The sequence below is a fragment of the Neopsephotus bourkii genome, unplaced genomic scaffold (assembly GCF_033783945.1).
Source record: "Neopsephotus bourkii isolate Nb327-2 ecotype Australia unplaced genomic scaffold, CSIRO-AGI_Nbou_v1 NB_998, whole genome shotgun sequence".
Lineage (NCBI taxonomy): Eukaryota > Metazoa > Chordata > Aves > Psittaciformes > Psittacidae > Neopsephotus > Neopsephotus bourkii.
In genome coordinates, this window is record NW_026901490.1 from 2,867,410 (window position 1) to 2,886,434 (window position 19,025).

At 47.9% G+C, this 19,025-nt stretch overlaps 1 protein-coding gene across 9 annotated transcripts in view; it reads left to right on the forward strand.

Moving 5' to 3' along the window:
• The window catches only part of FOXN3 (forkhead box N3), a 218,941-nt gene that overhangs the window by 61,396 nt on the left and 138,520 nt on the right, over positions 1-19,025 (forward strand). For 2 of the 9 annotated variants that reach the window (XM_061359968.1, XM_061359973.1), the window contains exons 1-2: positions 15,286-15,521; positions 18,266-18,822. In XM_061359968.1, the coding sequence (XP_061215952.1) occupies positions 18,280-18,822 (543 nt within the window). In that variant the 5' untranslated portion in view covers positions 15,286-15,521; positions 18,266-18,279. Of the gene's footprint in view, positions 1-15,285; positions 15,522-16,800; positions 16,825-18,265; positions 18,823-19,025 lie in introns of those variants that run through there. The other 7 variants (XM_061359974.1, XM_061359976.1, XM_061359969.1 and 4 more) reach the window with 5 other exon arrangements.

Below are 19,025 nucleotides of genomic sequence, written 5' to 3' on the forward strand. Positions count from 1 at the left end.
ACAACACAGAAAGAATCGCGCCCCACCTATACCACCCAGGGAGACCTTCTGCTGTGCTTTTTGTAGCCGGATTTGCCTATCCCACATTGGCCTTCTTAGTCATCAGTGTGCTTGTAGGAAGCGTGGGTAAAGCCCTTCCCAAGTCTTCGTTCGCGAAGTCAAGCCATGATGATGATGAGAATAATGCTGGTAACACACCGATGTTTCAGCTGTTGCTCAGTAGTGCTTACCTTTTCAGTCCCATGTTCTGCCAGTGAGGAGGGGCACGGGAAGCTGGGAGGAAACAGAGACAGGACACCTGACCTAAACTAGCCAAAGGGGTATTCCATACCATACAACATTATACTCAGTATATAAACTGGAGGGAGTTGGCTGGGAGGAGCTGGTTGCTGCTCAGGTCAGGCTGGGTATTGGTCAGTGGGTGGTAAGCAGTGGTACCACGCATCATTTGGTTTTTTTTGTGGGGGTCCTGGGTTTATTCCTACCTCTCTGTTCCCTTACTACTATTAATATTATTGTTGTTGTGTTATTGTCATATTTTACTTTAAATTATTAAACTGTCCTTAACCCACAGGGTTTTACCTTTTTTCCAGTTCTCCTCTCCATCCCACTGGACAGTGGAGGGGAGTGAGCAAGTGGTTTTGTGGTACTTTGTTTGATGGCTGTGGTTATCCAGATGGACAACCCCCTTGGAGGACTAATCTGGTAACAAATAGAACAGAGAAAGCAACTGCGGACATAGTTATACAAGGTGCTCCAGACATTACCGAACTCTCCATTGAACCTAAAAACCACACACATTACAGAACTCTCCACTGAACCCCCACCTAAAAACCCCCACACCATCTGAGTTAGACATGAAAAGCAGAGCTATCAGAGGAGAGGGAGACACCAGTTCAGTTGTCTGCATTGATATGTTCTGCTGGCTGCAGAGCAGGATGAGTGTAGGACTAGCAGCAGCCACAGATGGTTTGGCCATCGAATCATAAAATGACTTGGGTTGGAAGGGACCTTGAAGATCATCTAGTTCCAACCTCCCTGCTATACTGGTTTGTGTAATAGCTGAGGGTCATGCTCATTTCTGTGCAGGATGTTACCCCTAGGCAAGACAAAGGTCTTGTAAGATGAATATCCTGCTATAGTTGCCTTCCCCTCTCACAGGCATGCTGTGTTGGCAGGGAGAGACAGACAAACCTTTAGGCAGGGCTTTAAGGTGATGCTTTTGAAAGTACCTGGAGACTGTGGCAGTACTCACCTCACTGAAAGTCAATTAGAAGTCAGTGACGCTTGGGCTTTTAAATCCTTCCAGGGCTTTTTTTCCAAGTTACCATCAGTACTTGAAAATCTAATCTGTTGGCTATGCCTCCATTGCACCATCCATCTGAGGATCTCTGATCAATGCTGAAAATATCTATAAATCTGTAATACTTTCTGAATTCTCTGTATTGACTAGAGTTCTGGGATGTTTTCTGTATAAGTATATTGATTTAGGTTAATGGGAAAAATAATCCAGTCAGTAACAAAAGCTGATGGCAAATCAGGTGACAGGCAGTGCAAGGATGGAAGGATCCTGTGGGCAAAGGCCAGCAAGTTGGTGTGAGTGGCTTGTGTGGCCAGTCCTTCCCACACTGCGGTGAGAGGAAGTGCAAGGAGACTTGCTTCAGGGAGAGCAGGATCTCCTTGGGAGCTGGTGAACAAGTCAGCTTAGCCAGGTTACCGGCAGTGACACCAGATACACCTGCCTGCTCTTCTTTATCTGGCTGTTAAGTAGCAACTTGGGTTTAAAGGGACTGTTGTTACCACTGCCACAAGCCTCTGCCAGAAGTCCAGCAGAGTCCTTGCAGTTTGTTAGATAAACAGGGGTCATACTCCAGGTGCTGCTCCTCAGGGCTGCCTCTGGCAGTGGGAATAGCCGCAGGATTGCACCTCACACCCAAGTGAAATTCAATTGGAACAGCAGAGGTATCACTGACTGCAGCACGTTCACCTATATCCCGTGCTGATGGAGAAAATCCCATCCAGCAGCTGGTATGCATCTGTACCATTTTGCCTGAAGCTATTCTGGCAAATAGAATGCAGGGAAAAATATTAGTGATCTGCAGGAAAAGCCTGGCTGCCTGACATGGATGTAAGGTTAGGCTTAGCCGCAAGACCGGGAGCGGCAGAATTTGTAACCTGAGTATGTTTGTTCTGGTCAAGCTCCCTGGAATATTAACTCACATTGTTCTAACTCAGTCTCTTGTCCTTGTGGTTTATAAAGCACAAGAGCTTTTTTACCCTGTTAATTTCCTGAAGCACAGTGTATTGCTTTCTTGTTTTAAATAAAGCTCCTGCTCTATTTTTGAATAACATAATGAGTGAAAAATGACTTTATCCATCCTGGTGGCAGGACAGCAGTTTGTTACGCTGCCAGCTGGAGGACCTGGATCAGAAACAGATTTGGGTTCCCAGGCTGCGTGCCAGGGGAGCTGAGACATATTTTAGAGGTGATGTACTTGGACTCTAGGGGGAGATTGTTGGCTGAACTGAGCTGCTTTCAAAAACATCCTGCCAGCTGAGCTGCAAAACACTGCTGGGCTTTGCCTCAAAATGGACAGGTCTCCTGCCCCACGCTGTGCACGGTGCTTAAGAGCTGCTCCTGGGAGCTGTAAGTGCTGGTGAAGAATTCAGGATACTCTGAGTGGAAATTCAGTTCTTGCATGTATGTTCACCCTTATTTATCAGTTACTGTTGCATTAATCCAAGCACAAGGAGGTCATGTATAACAATGTTGTTGCAGGAGGTTTGCCCTTTTCACATGGAGCTGACACTTGAGTAGGAGATGATGCAAGGCCATTGCTTGCCATATCACCACCTTGGACTTGACCTAGCCCTAGCCACTCTTTGAAAGCATCCTCTCTGTCCCTTCCACATAGTCCTTCCCACCGCACTCCATGATCCTTCCTCATTGTCCCAGAGCATTTCCACCTTGGCCATGCTCGTGCTGTCCTAAGCAGGTGCCATCTGTGAGCTGGAGGCTGCAGCGTGCACTGGAGCACCTCTGAGAAGTTTGGTAACTCTGATGCTGCAGCTTTTTTAAAGGATTGAACCTACATAGGGCCTGACCTCTTACAGCCTGTGTCTGTGTGAGATGGCATCTTCCAGCTGCTGTTCTCTCCATGGATAAAGATATCATCAGCTGGAATGATCTGCTTCCACATTTTGTAGGGACATATTAAGTGCTTGGAAAAACTCCAGGTACTTGAAGTGAGCCTATAAAGGGAAAACTACGGAGTGAGACTACAAGGGAAAGTATGTTGTTAGAACACAGTTTTCTCCTGTCTGGGTAGACACAATATTGATAATTATGAGTGTGCAATTAGATGGTCACTGATAGGTATGTTAGTTATGTTTTATTGTTTATGTATGCGTGGAGTTCCTTCGAAGAATAAAATACAGAATATTAGTAGCATTGTCTGAGCAGTAGAAAATCAAGAGGAGTCTGCGTAGACATGAGTCATATGTCCTAGATTTACAATAATGATTATAATACAAGAAAAAGGGGTTTCAAGTAAAGCTATCAGGTGGCAGTTTTAAAGGAAGGGAAGAACCTTTTTCACACAGTCCATAGTTAAAACACGGAACTTCTTAATCGAGGCTGCTGTTGATGCTGAAGCTTACATGAGCCTTGTCAAAGTTGATAGAATAAAAAGTATCTCTGGATTTACAGCATACTACAGCATCTGACTGCATGTTTAGCTGAAGCTGTTAAGTAGCAGGTCTCTGGAATATACAGGAGTAGGATGCAGAGTGTCACTGCATTTGCCCTGCTCCTCCTTAGGATGTGGCTGGAACCAGTATGAGGCCAGGAGGAGCTTTGGTCTGACCGGCTTCTTAACTCCTACAGTAATGGTTCAAGGGACTTACATGACAGGGGCATAAAGGGTGAAATAAGGTAGAGAATTGGATGCTGATTTATTTAGCACTGGCCAAGTAAATGCAAGCGTGCAGTCAAATAGCTCACAAGAGCCACAGTGCACTGGGGTAGCTGAGAGCAGCTTCAGCCTACCTCCCTAAGGACTCTGCAGGCACCAGTATCACACTTCCCACTCATTTGCCTTATTTCATCTGCCTGACCTATGAAAGCAGAAACTCTGCTCAAGTGGAACCCATTAACCTCATTAAGGACCCTTTTTGGCTACCTGACAACTAAAATCCCCATCTTGAAGAGACTTGACCACATACTTGTCATGGCGTGCATGCCACACACACCTCCCTGCACACATGTGCTTGCTCACTCAAGGAGATCAGCTGCTTGACAGGGGCTGCTCTGGAAGTCCAGAGGGGTTTGTAGATGCCAAGTCAGCATGTACAGGTGTGTTAGGACACCCATCAACAAAATCCAGCACAAGTGCACCATCCTTCTCCAAATCCAGTGGTGTGCACCTAAGCGGCCAAATTTACCTACTGTCCTCTTGTTTCCCTGTTGTCTCCTGAACTTGTCTGTTAACCATTTTGAAGCAGACAGTTGCTCTTCATTTGCTTGTTCAGTACCCTACACCACAAGATCTTGACCCAAAGCTAGGGAGCACGTGCCAGGATTACTTTTCCAGAGCAGCTCGTGTGCCAGGGACCACTCCTCGCACTGGATTAGTGGGGAAACTCCAGACAAACAGTGTCTTTAGGTCCAGTTGCAGTCTTGTGCTTCATGCACGAGTGCAGCGTGTCTCTGGCTTCCTAAATCTGATGGCTGTGTATGAGACTCGAGTCAAGCTGTGTATGAGGAGTGTGCAAGACCAGTGCTGCGTCAGAAGACCAAGTAGTAAGTTACTGATGGCAGTGCTTGTTCCAGCCCATTTGTTTTGCCCTCTCCTCTATTACAAAAGTTGTGACAACAGACGGAAGTAAGTGAAAGTAAGGGTGATACATGTATTCTCTGGCCTCATCTATTCCCTGGCCTCATCTGGCCAGTGTGTATGGTCTTTCTCACTCTGCAAAGCTGCGCTCTCCCACTGACTGCCCTGTAATCACTGGAGCATATAAATGTTAGCTTGCTTTGGACTGGGACCTGCAATTGGTAGTGGATGGGCAGTGAGTCAATTTCATATATATGGAGCCGTGCATCGTGCAATTCAAAGGGGCGACGACTTTCACTTTGAGTTGAATGTGTAAGTTTTTTGCTGTGTGAACATATGGATTTGCTGATTTCTGCTAAGAAATATCTACACTTTGTTGTAACAGTATGGTCAAAGCATAGAGGAGCCCAACCTTCCTGACAGATGGGCACATGCTGCAGTCTTGAGAGCCATGACACTATGTGGTTTGGAGAGCCGAGAGAACCGAGGAGCTTCAGGAGCAGTTTTCCAGTAAAGAGAACAGCTGCACATGGCTGAGTTTGCCCTGGCACCCAGTGTGTACCGATTCAGCTGATCCAGCTTCCTTCACCTCAGGGACATCAGTGGCCCAGGAGCGTTGTTGCGGATTACCCATTTAGCTGGAGCTGGCTTTGTGCCCTACCTACGGCATGGGACTCCACGTGAGTTTGCTGAGACCAGTGTATCAGGATCCCCCCAGGTGATCTCTTAGGTCAAAGCCATCCAGGGCACCAGTGCAAGAGTAGTGGCATTGAGCAGTCAGGGGATGCATTGGCAGTTGTAGCCAAGTGCTGGCTTTGTTGCACACAGTTCAGAGCTGTACCGTCAGTTTGTTTGCTCATCCTCCCCCAGATTTGGCATTCCTCTGATTTTGTAGCCAACTGTAGGTTGTTTGTATTTGGATCAAATCATGCCTTGGGGCAAGGCTGACATCACTGCTGGGCCTCATTAGGGAAATGAGGAGCAGGGTGTGGAGAGCCTGCTGCTGGAAGCACCTCTGTTTCCCATCACTGAACTGGGAGGTGAACTCCCCTTGCCAGGCAGGTTAGTGGGGTCCAGCATGTGATAGGGTTTCAAAGCAGCCCTTTGCCAACACCCTTTAGGTATAAGGGGCTCAGGAATCTCATGAGGTGGAGAGCTTTTGTCCTGGTTTTGAATGAGATAGAGTTGATTTACTTCCTAGTAGCTGGTGCAGTGCTGTGTTTTGGCTTTGGTCTGAGAATAACGTTGATAACACACCAATGTTTTAGTTGTTGCTAAGTAGTGCTTACCCTAAGTCAAGAACTTTTTAGTTTCCCATGCTTTGCCAGTGAGGTGGTGCAGAAGAATCTGGGAGGGAGCAGAGGCAGGACAGCTGACCTGAACTAGCCAAAGGGGTATTTCATACCACAGCACGTCATGATCAGTATAGAAACTGGGGGGAGTTGCCTGGAAGGAGCTGATACTGGTTAGGGACGTGCTGGGCATCGGTCAGCAAGTGGTGAGTAATTGTACTGTGCATCACTTGTCTTTCTTGGGTTTTATTGCTCTGTCTCTTTTTGTTACCTCCTTTTTCATTACTACTACTATTATTATGTTGTTATTATATTTTACTTTTATTTCAATTATTAAATTGTTGTTATCTCAACCCATGGGTTTTACCTTTATACCGGTTCCCCAGGGGAGGGATGGAGGTGCGCGGGTGGCTGCTTGGTGCTGAGTTGCTGGCTGGGGTTAAACCATGAGAGCCTGTGATAAGTTAAGACTTGCCTGCTACGTTGTGTAGGCTGCTCTGTTGCTGTCTTGTGTTGTCAAGGGGATTGTTTGGGTTTTTTTAATCACCATTTTAAAGAGCAGTACTATCACAGCAACAGGGTTCCTGTGTATCTCTGGTAAATGCAGAATCTGGAAGTAAAAAATGAAGGGCAATCACAGGGTTGTCAGTAGATTGTACAGTTCTTCAAGTAGTGCAGAAGTTTGTGCTCTCCTTAGTTACAGCATTTCCAGCTTGGAAGAAGGACAGGGTGTAGTGAAAATTATTTCATTTTTAAACTTCCCTTGCTAGCCTTTTGTTTTCCTTGTGTAGATATTGCTGTGCTGTTGCCGTATGTCTCCCACACTTCACCTTGGTTTATACCTTACACAGGGACTGGACTTTAGCTATGTAATTCCTGGCTTTCCCTTTTATCTAGTTGTTTCTGACCTTTGGAGTTGGGTTGTGTAACCAGAGGTGCAAGTAATAACATTTTTCCACGAGAGATCAGATGCATGTCATATAGGACAGTGCCTTTAGTGCCATTCTGTAGTTGCTAGTTCAACATGCAGTGAGTCACTAAATACTGTGAGCCATTAATCTTCCAAAGAAAAGTACTGTTTGAAGAGAGCCAGTGCTTGCTGTAGCCACCCCAGCTGCAACCACCACTGCTTCTGCAGCTAACACTGAAATACAGCCTGTCTTATTTCATGCTAAAGAGGGTAACAAAAGCATTCCTAGAAATAGGCTGTTTCTAAACATATCAGAAGCTTGTTTGGTCCAGCACCTAAAAAAATGCAAGTGTGTTTTCAAAGTCCTCTGGTTTCATTTGGCACAAATCACAGATGTTCACAGAAGTATCAGTAAGCACAAGCTGTGGGTATGGACTGCTTCTCATTAAACATGCACGTGCCCTTGTCTTCTTCTTTAGACCTGGCCTGCATTTTGAGGTCAGATTTTAATTTCTGAAGAATGTAATTCAGAGCTATTTATAGCGCTTCGTGATTACCTGCAACTACTAATGAAAAAGACTTGGCAACTGAGAAGTAAATACATAGCAGCTGCAGCTGCTTTAACTCTGCTGGAGGTAGTAAAAAAGAAAGCCTAAACATCCGAGTAAATTTAACAAGGGGGCAGAAGCAAGCGAAGTGTCCGTTTGATTGCAAGATGTTTTACAGGCAGAAGCCAACACAGGAGGCTCCAGATCCCTGTATCTAGTTTACTTTGCTGTTTGTCTTGAGTGGGGTCAGTGTTGTAGTGAATAATTTATAGGCAGCATGAATGAGCTCATTAGTCACCTTTTCAGAGCTTAAATGAGTTCTGTGGTTGTCATTACATGGGCCTTGTGCTCAGCGGCTGGTCAGGAGGGCGACTGTCAGCTGGCTGGCTTGTGGCAAGACAGCCCATCTCCTTCCAGCCTTGACTGACCTTTGTCTTCTACTGAAACCCTGACTGCCACCCAGTGCTGGCCCAGTAACCTGCAGGGGTTTCTCCACTGAATAGGTTGGGGTTTTTTTGGTTTATATGTGATGTTTGGTAATGTGTTGTTTTTGTGTTGTACTTCTTCTATCAGTTACGGATAAAGTACTGAAGATGATGTGACAGGTGATGAGGAATAAGTAAAACCCTCTACTGTGTACAAGCAATAGAAGTGACTTGTCTTTTCAAACGTCCTTCAGAATTTTGTTATAGCCGTAGCATCTTTTTGTCCTTGAGATGCCTGTGGAAGTGCTAAGCAGTGCCGGAACTAGCTGAACCTTAGAAGGAGACATAACTATCAGTGTTTACAGGACTGCAGATTTAAACAAACAAGCAAACAAAAAATGCCAAGACTATTTTGTATTGCTTTGGCTGCTGAGGCCCTCTCCGTCCTTGAGGCATCCTTGTGAGAGCCCTACAGAATGAGAAATCTGCTTGTGAAAGACCTGTGAGGTGTTGCCAGCACCGTTCCTCCCAGATGGCTGCAGCAGTTAGCTGAAGTTACCTGTTGCCAAAAGGACTGGAGCAGTGCCAGAAGACCCAGCATAAATCATGCCCCAGTGGAGAAGTCAGCCCATAATTGTAATGAACTTCTGTCACCACAGAGGGGCCAGAAGCTGTTTGCAGGGAAACCCACCTCACAGTGAATGTGGCATTGGGGGGTGGTTCTCTGGCCATAGCTGGCAAAAGAAATTGCTGCTGGGGTGTGGGTAATCTAGCTGTGTTTTTTTCTGTGCCAGCTTTTCTCATTGCTTCCCAGATCTTGCTTACTTGCTCTGCCTGGTGGCTGCTCTCTGGTTCAGCCACAGAGTGCAGTTTGTCTGTGGTTGTGGAGGGGAGCACAGAACAGCTAGCAGCTTTGTGCAGATTCTACTGACTTCTTAGTCCTTCCACTGCAATCTTTCATTGCTTTCCATTCCTTGCTCCTGGATACATTTGGTAGGCCAGTATATAGTACTGAAAACACACCAAGGGTAGAAGTCTGCTGAATCATTTTAGAACACTTTGCTTGTTTCCCAGAACCTTCATCCTCTCAGCATCCCTTTGCAGACACAACTGTAGGTCAGATGTACTTGTCCATTATTGCATCACCTCGTACACCCTCTTGTAGCTGTTTCTGCATTGCTGCAGTTTGGGAATCTGGACCTGCATCTCACAGGATTTCCTCTGGGAACAGTGTTCAAGAAACTTACAGGAAGAGTAGTGCTGTGTGGTGAATAAAGGAAAGTACCCTGGAATATCCTGTGCTACAAAGAGCTTGAGATCAAGCTGGGACTCGGTACAGCTGTGGCTGGGAAATTTATCTGGTGCAGGCAAGTGGTCAGGGGCAAAAACTGCCTACTAGCTTACAGCACGTACTGATAGCAAACTGTGTTTAGTATCAGTTTCAAACATCCCCGGCTGATGAGATGTGAACACAAACTTCACTACCTGTGGGGTCCTGGTGCAACTTAATTTTGCAAGCATAGATACACAAATAGAAGGCAAACTTCTGAAGGCCTTGATGAAATGAACAGCTTGTATGCAGGAAAGCTCACGCATGACTCAGGATATATTGTTCAAAAAGAATTTTGTCTTAGTTTTAGAAATTCAGTCTGGCAATACAGTTTGGGAACTTTACCAAAAGAACTTGGTTCGCCATTACAGTTTTCCACAGAACTTGTGATCTTCTATGCAGTGTTGGCTGCTGCTTTTCTTCCACTTTGCGTTCAAGAACAAAAATACAGTTGATTTCTGGTTCTGCTGATTACTTGTAAGTTGGACTTCAGCTGCCAAATGGCGAACACTTATGTTGAGATAACTCCAGGCCACATTTTGCTGCTTTACACCTGTACAACAGATAGCAGAGTCCAGGCACCAACCCCCAAAAGGAGTTTTCTTTTCTCAGCCTCTTCAAACACTGCAGCAGTACCAGAAATACTGGCTCGTGTTGCAATTACTGCACCAGCTGTGTTAGGTTAGGTGTGATTCCAGCCCAATATAGCCATTATAGCAGAAGACTCCAATAAAAATATGTTTATGGCAGCAACATTTTGCTTCCCGCTGGCTGGGCTACTAAAATAAGTGGCACTGGCAGAAGCATCCAGTGTAAGGTTTGTACTTGTTGTGCTCTTATGTGGCTGTAATTACACTGGGAAGGTATCTCTTACATGGACCCAATTTAACAAATGTATGTAGGACAAACCAGCATGCATGATACTCCTCTCCCACTGCACTCATGTACAGAAGCACACTTGTTGATTGCTTGTCAACTGTATGTAATTCTAGTGCTAAGTATGCTCATTTATTTAGAAGCTGCATTACTACAATAACATCATACATGTGCATACATTATTTTACATAGGAACTATTTCATAAGTGTGGATTCTATTGTAAGAAATTTATTATATTTTAGGGTGTGAAACAGAACTGCTATAGAGACACGGCTTCATATAGAAGCTCCTTTTCTCACCAATTCAGTTCTGTTTCTGTTGGGTTTTGCCAGCTGGGGCAAATGAGAACCTGAAGAATAATTAAATGAAAGGTTGGGAAAATGCTCTGTAAATCTGGTTCCATGGTCTCAAGTGAATAAGCAGAAGATAGATCTCCTGTCAGTAAGCTGGAGTAAGCTGGGACTTCGTTGCGTGTGCAGCTTATATCTTTAGCTAGTGTTTGGGGTGGGAGAGGAAAGGCAAGTGTGTGCTTGTAAAAGACACGGGGCAGAAAGGCAGGGTACAACTGCGGGCCAGGAGCTGCTCTTTTCCCCGGAGCGAGGCACTGTCTGTCAGCGGGTTAGGTCTGTTGACTTCTGAATGAGGCATCAACTCTGGCTCTTTGGAGGGAAATTCAGATACAGCTGTTTCTGTGCCCCAAAAGTGGGCATAGTGCAAGCAACAAAACCAGGCTAGTCTGTCACTGTTAAAGAAGTGTTGGCACTGCAGGCTCTGTGTGAGGGATTGGAGGGAAACACTGTGAACAGGAGTTGTGAAAGAGGAAACGAGTGAACACATATTGTATTCATGATGTAGTTTTTAATAGCGCCCGAAAGTATTTGGTGTGCTTCTGCTCTGTACAAGATTAAATCTGTTGCCTCAGAGAAAACAAAAGTTTAGAAATGGCAAGACTGATAGGGGACACCAATCATTCTGCATGGGGGAAGAATGGGAACAAAATGAGATGGCCAGTATGCGGTGTTAAGGGCCTAAGATGTGTCCCACTATGAGTGTCTGAGCACTGATTACTGGGGGCAGCAGTGCTGTCCACTTCAGTCTTTGAAAGGTACCCCACACGTCAGGAGCCTCTCAGAACTGGGAGGTTTTTGTGTACAGCTGTATGTCAAATTGTAAATCATAATGAGCACGTTTAGTTGGCAAACCTGCAGCAGACTTCAGGGAAGAAATCTGACTCTGATGTAAAGAGAATAAACATTGATGAGGATGACAGTCAATGAGGACATTATAATTGGAGATCAGGTTAAGAATGGGGGCTTAAAGGGGAGGATAAGAAATGCAGGTCTATTGAAAGGTGAGACTGGTGAGGTCAGAGTACAGAAAGTAGAAATATTTAGCAAGATCATGTGGCATGGTCATAATACTAGCAAAGGAAGATGTTCTCAGCAGAGATGGAGATGGAGGGGGGAAGATGAGCTTTGGAGGGTTGATAAGGATCCCGTGACCTTTGCTGGCTTGATGGCTTGTGGGATGTTATCAGGGATTCCAATCTAGAGGAGGATAAGAGATAAAGGAGTATAGGGAGATGGCTGGAAATCCTCATTAAGTAAGATACTGCAACATCTGCAGTTGGTATTCTGAAATCTGAGTGGAAAGATTAGACTGTTGCATATTAGCCCACAAGGCTAAAGTGCAGCTCTGCACTGTTGGTACTCCTAATCGGCCTTCAGTACAGCAAATACTTTGGTGTTGATGTACAAACAGTTTTCATCTGTCAGTGTTGCAAATCTTTTGATAAATGAGTTACTCCTGTCTTAGAAATGGGAAAATCAACACCTTAAGGAATTTGGTGGCTTGCTGTTGTGGTTTAACCCCAGCTGGCAACTAAGCTATGCACAGCTGCTTACTCACTGCCCCTGTGTGCAGATGGAGAAGAGAACCGGAAAAGTAAAAGTGGTAAAACTAACTCGTGGGTTGAGGTAAGAGACAAAACGGTGTAACTCCAAATGCTAACCCCCTCTTTCTTCCTCCAGCTTTATATGCTGAGCATGACATCCTGTGAAGTATCCCTTTGGATAGTTGGGGTCAGCTGACCCAGCTATGTCCCCTTCAAGTTCTCGTGCACCCCAGCCTGCCCGCTGGCAGGGTGGTGTGAGAGGCAGAAAAGGCCTTGACTCTGTGTCAGCACTGCTCAGCAGTAACAAAAACATCCCTGTGTTATCATTACTGTTTTGAGCACAAATCCAAAACATAGCCCCATACTAGCTACAGTGAAGAAAAGTAACTCTATCTTGGCCAAAACCAGCCACTTGCCTAAGATTACAGTGAGTTACTTGATGGCCATACATTGGATGTTCTGGTGCTGCTGTTGTAGCCAGCAGTCAGTGATCTTTCAGTAGTGCCATGTGAGACTATTTTCCTTTCTTGAATTAGTTGTAGTAAGTATACCAGCAAAGAGTCAGAAGAAGCTGGGGGACAAGGTACCAGCATTTACCTCACTGCTGGTGTTTTATGTCTCTGGAAGCCAACAGTCACAGTTGCTGCTGAGCTCAGGGGTGAGAGGGAGCCAGGGAGAGGCTGCCCAGTCACCACCACCACCTCGCAGGGGGCACCACAGTAGGAAGCCCTCCAACCTGGCGTGCAGTCTGTCCCCCTGCTCTCCTGGGCTTCTGCGTCACCCACTGCTGGCCCCTGCATTTGGTCATGCTGGCTTTGCTCTCTACAAGGCAAATGTCTCGCGGTGGTCCTTCACTGTAATCCTTATGTGCGCTCTGGGGAAATTCCTACCCACCACAGAAAAGGTATAAAACATGGAACTGATCTCATTTCACCCAGATTGATGGGGAATTTTGCCACTGATTTCCAACAGAACTGAGCAGTGTACCTGAATAGGATGCATACAAAATGTATTCAGGGTATAATACTCTTTGCATACTGCCCTGCATCTCACCAGGCTTCCCCTTCTCACTTTAGAAATACTTCTCATTAGCTGAATTCTTGGTAGTCTGTTCAAGACACTTGACTTTCACAAGTGATGATAAATGCAATAAATCTCCTTGCTTGCCGATAAAGAGACGTGTTGATCCACTCAGAAAAATGTCTGAGGCATTTGGAGTAAATTCAGGTGGGTGGAGTTACGACTTGGTAATTCTGTTTGGGTTTGAAACCAAAGGGCCATGAGATAAGAACTGTGTAAACTAATGGTCTGCTGACTGCTGGAGTGTTCGAGCTGGTGGAGTCGCAGGGCAGGGTTACTAGTGGGTAAGGATGATACTCTGCTTGCCTGGTAGGTATTCTTCCCATTCTTCAATCCAGCTGCTGGCATGTCTTCCTGAAAACATGCAAGAATGTGAAATAGCAGTTCATAGGGTAGGGGAGGGAAAGCTATCGGCAAAAGGAGGTCTTGGCGAGTTATGACAGGAATTTCAAGTTTGAGTCAACAATGCTTTTCAGCCGTACGCTTTGAGAACAAAGTAGTTGCCAGTCTTGGCTGAAAATGCGTGTTTTGTGTCAGAGAGATAAAAAGAGGTAACCTGTGCTTTGGGAAGTGACTAAGCACAGACACAGACGTGCAGGAGGACACAGTGGTGACCCTGCTTAGCAGGACAATATTGACTATGTGGGCCAGCACAGAATTCCTTCAAGGTCTTGAGACAGCTGTCTTAAGTTGTCTAATTAAAATGGCTAAAATGCTTTTCTTCTTGGTTTAGGGATGATTTCTGTGTCCAGGGATGCACTGGAAAGGATCTACAGCTGTACCTGTATTTCTAATTTGTATTTTGTTGTTACACATTCTTGCAGACCTTTTTCTATACTGAGAGGAAAATTATTTTCAAAGTATACTAAATCTGCAAGCCTTGTTTACCCAGAACAGAAAATCCTCAGTTTTTGTGGATTAGCTACAAAACCATTTCTTCTCCTTGTTTTGGGGGTGGACAGCCATACCTTAATTTTATGCTGTGAATCACTGAAGCTGCTTGAGCTCAAGCATGTTGCATACAGCAGACTGTACATTTAACTAGTGCTGTCTAGACTGGGCAACTTCTGTTTTTATTTCTAAATCAAGTTAGTTCCCTCCAATTAATTTAACTGTTGGTAAGGGTTTTTTAACTCAAGTTGATACTAGTTATGTCAAGGTAAGCTAGTAGAAGAGAAAATGAGCCATTCTTCATTAAACCAGGCCTTATTTTGAAGCAAATTTCCTTAAAGAACTGAACTGTTGGGGTTTCGCCTCGGCAGTTACTGCAGATTTCTGCAGTACGGCTCTTTACTGCTCAGCAGAGGCCGTGGCTTCGCGACGCACCGAGCCAGCAGCAGAGACCCCGGCATTATCCCTGGAGGCTGCTGCCCGCCGGCGCGCACTGCACGCCGCTCTGGGCACAGGAGCGGGGCAGATGTGTTTGAACCCGTCCCGGAGGCTCGGGTCGTGCCTCGCAAGTGGACTCTCAGGTTTTCCCCTCCTCGGCAGGAGTCACTTCCCTGTGGGGTAGATGTGCAGGACGGAGCCTGGTGTTGGGAGATGTCGCCCCTGCTCCTCTTGGAGCGTAGAGCGGTACTCCGGTGTGTTGCTCTGTGGACTTGTGGTGCGTTTAGTGGTGACCGTCTAGCTTTTTGCAGTTTAGCGGGGGTCGGTCTGGCCGTGCCTCCCGCCACGCCACGGGCGGGGGGAGAGACTCGTACAAGTGGGAGCGCCGCCGCCGCCCCGCCGATGGGGACCGGGAGCGCTGCCAGTTCTCTCCGCACCGGGGACTTCCCTCCGGGCGCCTCCCGCCCCACTCCCGGCCTCGAACGCCCGCCCCAGGCAAACGCCACCGCCCCGACGCGGCCCCTCGCCACGCCGTCAGGCGCCCCGCGGGAGGACGGGTCGCGTCCGGGGCCCTGGCGGCGGCGGGTGCACCCCGGGGTGCCGGGCCGGGGTCGCCGCCGCCTGCCCTGAGGAGCGCCGCCCGCGCCGCCGCCCTCCCCCACCGCCGGCGGCCCTCCCTTCCGCGGCTTCTCCCGTCTCGGCTGGCCCAGCCCACGTTTTCCCTCTCTCCCCTCCCTCCCTGGTCATGTGTCGCCTTTTTTGTTTGCAGTGGAAACAATTTCTCGCTCTTCGGCTCGCACCGAGGCTGACCGCTGCCCGTTGGGAGCGCAGGGCGGGCGGGGGGCGGGAAGCGGCCGGGCCCCATGCTGGCGGCGGAGCCCCCTGCACCGGGATCCCCGCGGCACCCTCGGGGCTCGGGCTGAGCGATGCCCGGCTCCGTCAGATGAAAGTTTGCACCACAGCCATGAAGGGACCGCGGTGAAGCCGCTGCCCCCCGCCAGGTGAGTTAGTGGCGGCGGTGGTGTCTGCGGGGACTGCGCAAGGAGCTGGCGGGTCCGCCTGGGGGGCGGTGCGGTCCCGCCCGGCTCGGCCCGGCTCTTCTCTGTTCGCTCCGGCCCCGCGGCCGCCCCGCACCACAACTTGGCCAGGAGTTGGTGCGCGGCCACAGCGTCCGCGCCTCCGCATCCCGCCGAGCCCTTCCGGCTGCGCTGCGGGGCCGAGCCGCGGGGCCGCTCTGGCCCGGAGAGGTCCCGCCGGGGGCTGCGAGCGCCGCTTGGGCAGGACTTTGGGGCACGCACGCACACGCGCACACACACACACACACACACACACAACACGCGTGTCCGTCAGGAGGGGCCTGGGAGGCGCGGCGCGGGGCAGGCGGCGCGGGAGAAGTTGTGCTCCGTGTCGGCGGGGCGGCGGGCCGGTGACATCTGGCCGGCATTGGAGGTATGCGTGCCGCCGGCCGCCAGCGCCCGCCCCGCCGGAGAAGTCCCAGTCTCCTAGCAACGCCATTGATTGGCTGCGGCGGGGGCCAATGGGCGCCCGCCCCCCGCATTTCCCCCCCCTCCCCTCCGTGCGAGCAGTACGGTGTGAACATGGAGCGGGGGGGCGCCGCGGTGCGCCTACCCCCGGCGCTGCGGGCCCCCGGCGGGCGGCGCGGAGCCGCCTCTGGCGGGTGGGTCCGTGAGCGTGTGTTGGAGCACCCGCGGCTGGCGGCGGGTTAAAAATGTTGGTCCGACTGCGGGCTCTCATGTGACCGGCGCTCCTTTGTCTGGCGGCGGGGCGCCGCGGCAGCCGCCACGGGCCTCCTTAACAGAGTCGTGTGACACCCCCTCCCCCGCCCCGCTCCAGTCCCCGGGTGCAGCCGCGGCCGAGCCCCGCCGCACGGGGGGTGTCAGCTCCTGGCAATCCTCGCTCCCGCTCCGTCCGCAGACGCCGGTGGCCGGTACGAGAGGGGTCGGCGGAGCAGCCCCGTCACCCCCGGCGTCCGTGAGGACTGGGGAGGGAAAAAGAGAAAAAAGGGATGGTATGATACGGCCCTTTGGGAGGATACTGGCAAATAAGAAAATTAAACAGAAAGAGAGCAGCATGTTGTCATAGCAACAGTGCAATTAAATTACTTTACTGTCAGCCATCATAATTTTCCTGTTTAGAAGCTCCTGGGACGTAACTTCTTTTTGGAGTCAAAGTTGAGTGTGTGGCGTAGGTAGGCGATGCCAGTGCCCCCGGACACCAGCGATACTGGTGTTTACCTTCTGGCTGTGCTGGATGCTGTTTTGAAAGCTAGGAAGTGGAACCTACGTAAGTTTGGCCTCCCGGTGTTTATATCTGCCTCGGTATTTTTTCCTCTTCCAGATACTTGTGTAAAACCACACGGTTGCTGAGCTTGTTGGGTGATGGTGTGTGTTAACAGGCATCTGTGCATGAAAGTTCTGTATGTTTCTTTTTAGTCATGATTGCTTTGGTGGAAAGCGCTTATAGAAAGACCTGAGGAACTTCAATTTTCCGTTTTTACCCTTTTGTAGCAGCTAAAACTCCATCATTTCTCCTTCCCAGAATGGATGTCCTTCTCTTTTTTTCCTGTACATAGATGTTTGTTCTGTTGTTACCTGTAGGGTTTTTTTTCCCCCTTCGTTTACAGTATTGACTGTGTGACCACATGACTTGAGGGAACTGCTGAGGATATGGTTTTGGTACAGGGAATCATTTTGCTCTTGTTCAGCATTTGTGCAGGAAGCTTCGTCGTTTTAAAATCTGTTATTAACTCTCCTCAGTTTTATTTCACTGCTGTTCACATTTCCAGACCTAAATCCTGGCAGTTTTACTGTAAGGAGAAGCTCAGGGAGTTTGAGTCTTGCTTCTGAGGTGGAATTGTTTGGCTCCTGTCAGCTTCTCTTGAGCTGGGCAGGTGCTTGGTTTCACCCAGCTCAAGTACTCCCGAATGTTACTGAGTGCAGGTGTCCCCTCGGGGCCTACTGGTGCAGTACCCTTTGCAGCTCGTCCACCTCTCTGGTGCCGCTGATGGGCATCCCAGCAGTCTTTCTGCCTCTGTTTTCTGCCACGTTTGAAATACAGCTCAGCTTATGTAAAAATCTTCTCTGTTTACATACATTTTTAAAGTGCTCTATTTCTCTGGCGCTTGTTTCCCCATGTCTTGGCCCTGGTCCCAAAACTTCTGTGTGCTGCTTTCCCTCCTCCCTTCTCCTACCCCAGCTGGTTTTAAAGTTCTGCTGTCATTTCTGACTTTTTTTGGAGTTGCAGTCAGATTGGATGCTTTTCTGCATCAGCCTTTAGCCAGAGTGACTTTAAACACGGTGCTGTTGTATTATTGGCCTCAAAAGTGGAGCAGCTGAATTTAAAGCAATTGGGCTCAAACCCATCTATTTTTTTATTTTTTCTCTTTCCAGTTCACATGCTTTTTGAAGTGGTACAACAGGAGTGTTCAGTGATTTCATATACACATCCATCATTAAAGGGATTTGCGGTGTGGAACTTCATGTACCTGAAGAACTGAGGTGTATTGGGGTTTATTCCGTTGATTGAAATTTCTTCCCTTGTCCTGACTTGAGCTTATTTCATTCTACAGTTGTGGATGAGTGTTTAGTGGGTCTGTCATTTTTAATACAGATGGCAAAAGGACAAGTGACCAGTTAGGGAAAAGATAACAAAATGTTATGCAGTGTCTTTTTATGAGCTAACTTTTCTGTTTCTTTCTCCCTTTCCTTTGGGTTCACTCTCCCAGGAGTTGCTGTCTAAATGGGTCCAGTCATGCCTCCCAGTAAGAAGCCAGAGGGCTCAGGAATTAGTGTTCCCAGTGGATTGAGCCAACGTTACCAGGATAGTGATTTATCCAAGGCACTTCACGATGACGAAGACCTAGATTTCTCTTTGCCTGCCATCAGATTAGATAAAGGGGCCATGGAAGATGAAGAACTAACTAATTTGAACTGGTTACATGAGAGCAAGAACTTGCTGAAAAGCTTTGGGGACTCGGTGTTAAGGAGCGTTAGCCCCGTTCAGGACATTGGTGATGACACGCCACCATCTCCTGCCCACTCTGACATGCCCTATGATGCCAAGCAGAACCCCAACTGCAAACCTCCTTACTCCTTTAGCTGCCTCATATTTATGGCCATTGAGGACTCGCCAACCAAAAGACTGCCCGTAAAGGATATATACAACTGGATCTTGGAACACTTTCCATATTTTGCAAATGCACCCACTGGATGGAAAAATTCTGTGAGACATAATCTATCCTTGAATAAGTGTTTTAAGAAAGTGGACAAAGACAGAAGTCAGGTAAGTTTGGAACTATGGAAACTGATCTGGCTCTGAAAATATTGACCTGCTAATCCCAGAATGTGTCTGTAACAGTGAAATGCAGAATATGCAGTGCTGTCCCTGGTAACGTAATTCATGAAATTCAGAGAGCCAACATTTCTTTAGTATGGCTCGTTCTGTTTTTATTAAATTCATTGTCTAGACATCTGTAAGAAAGTACT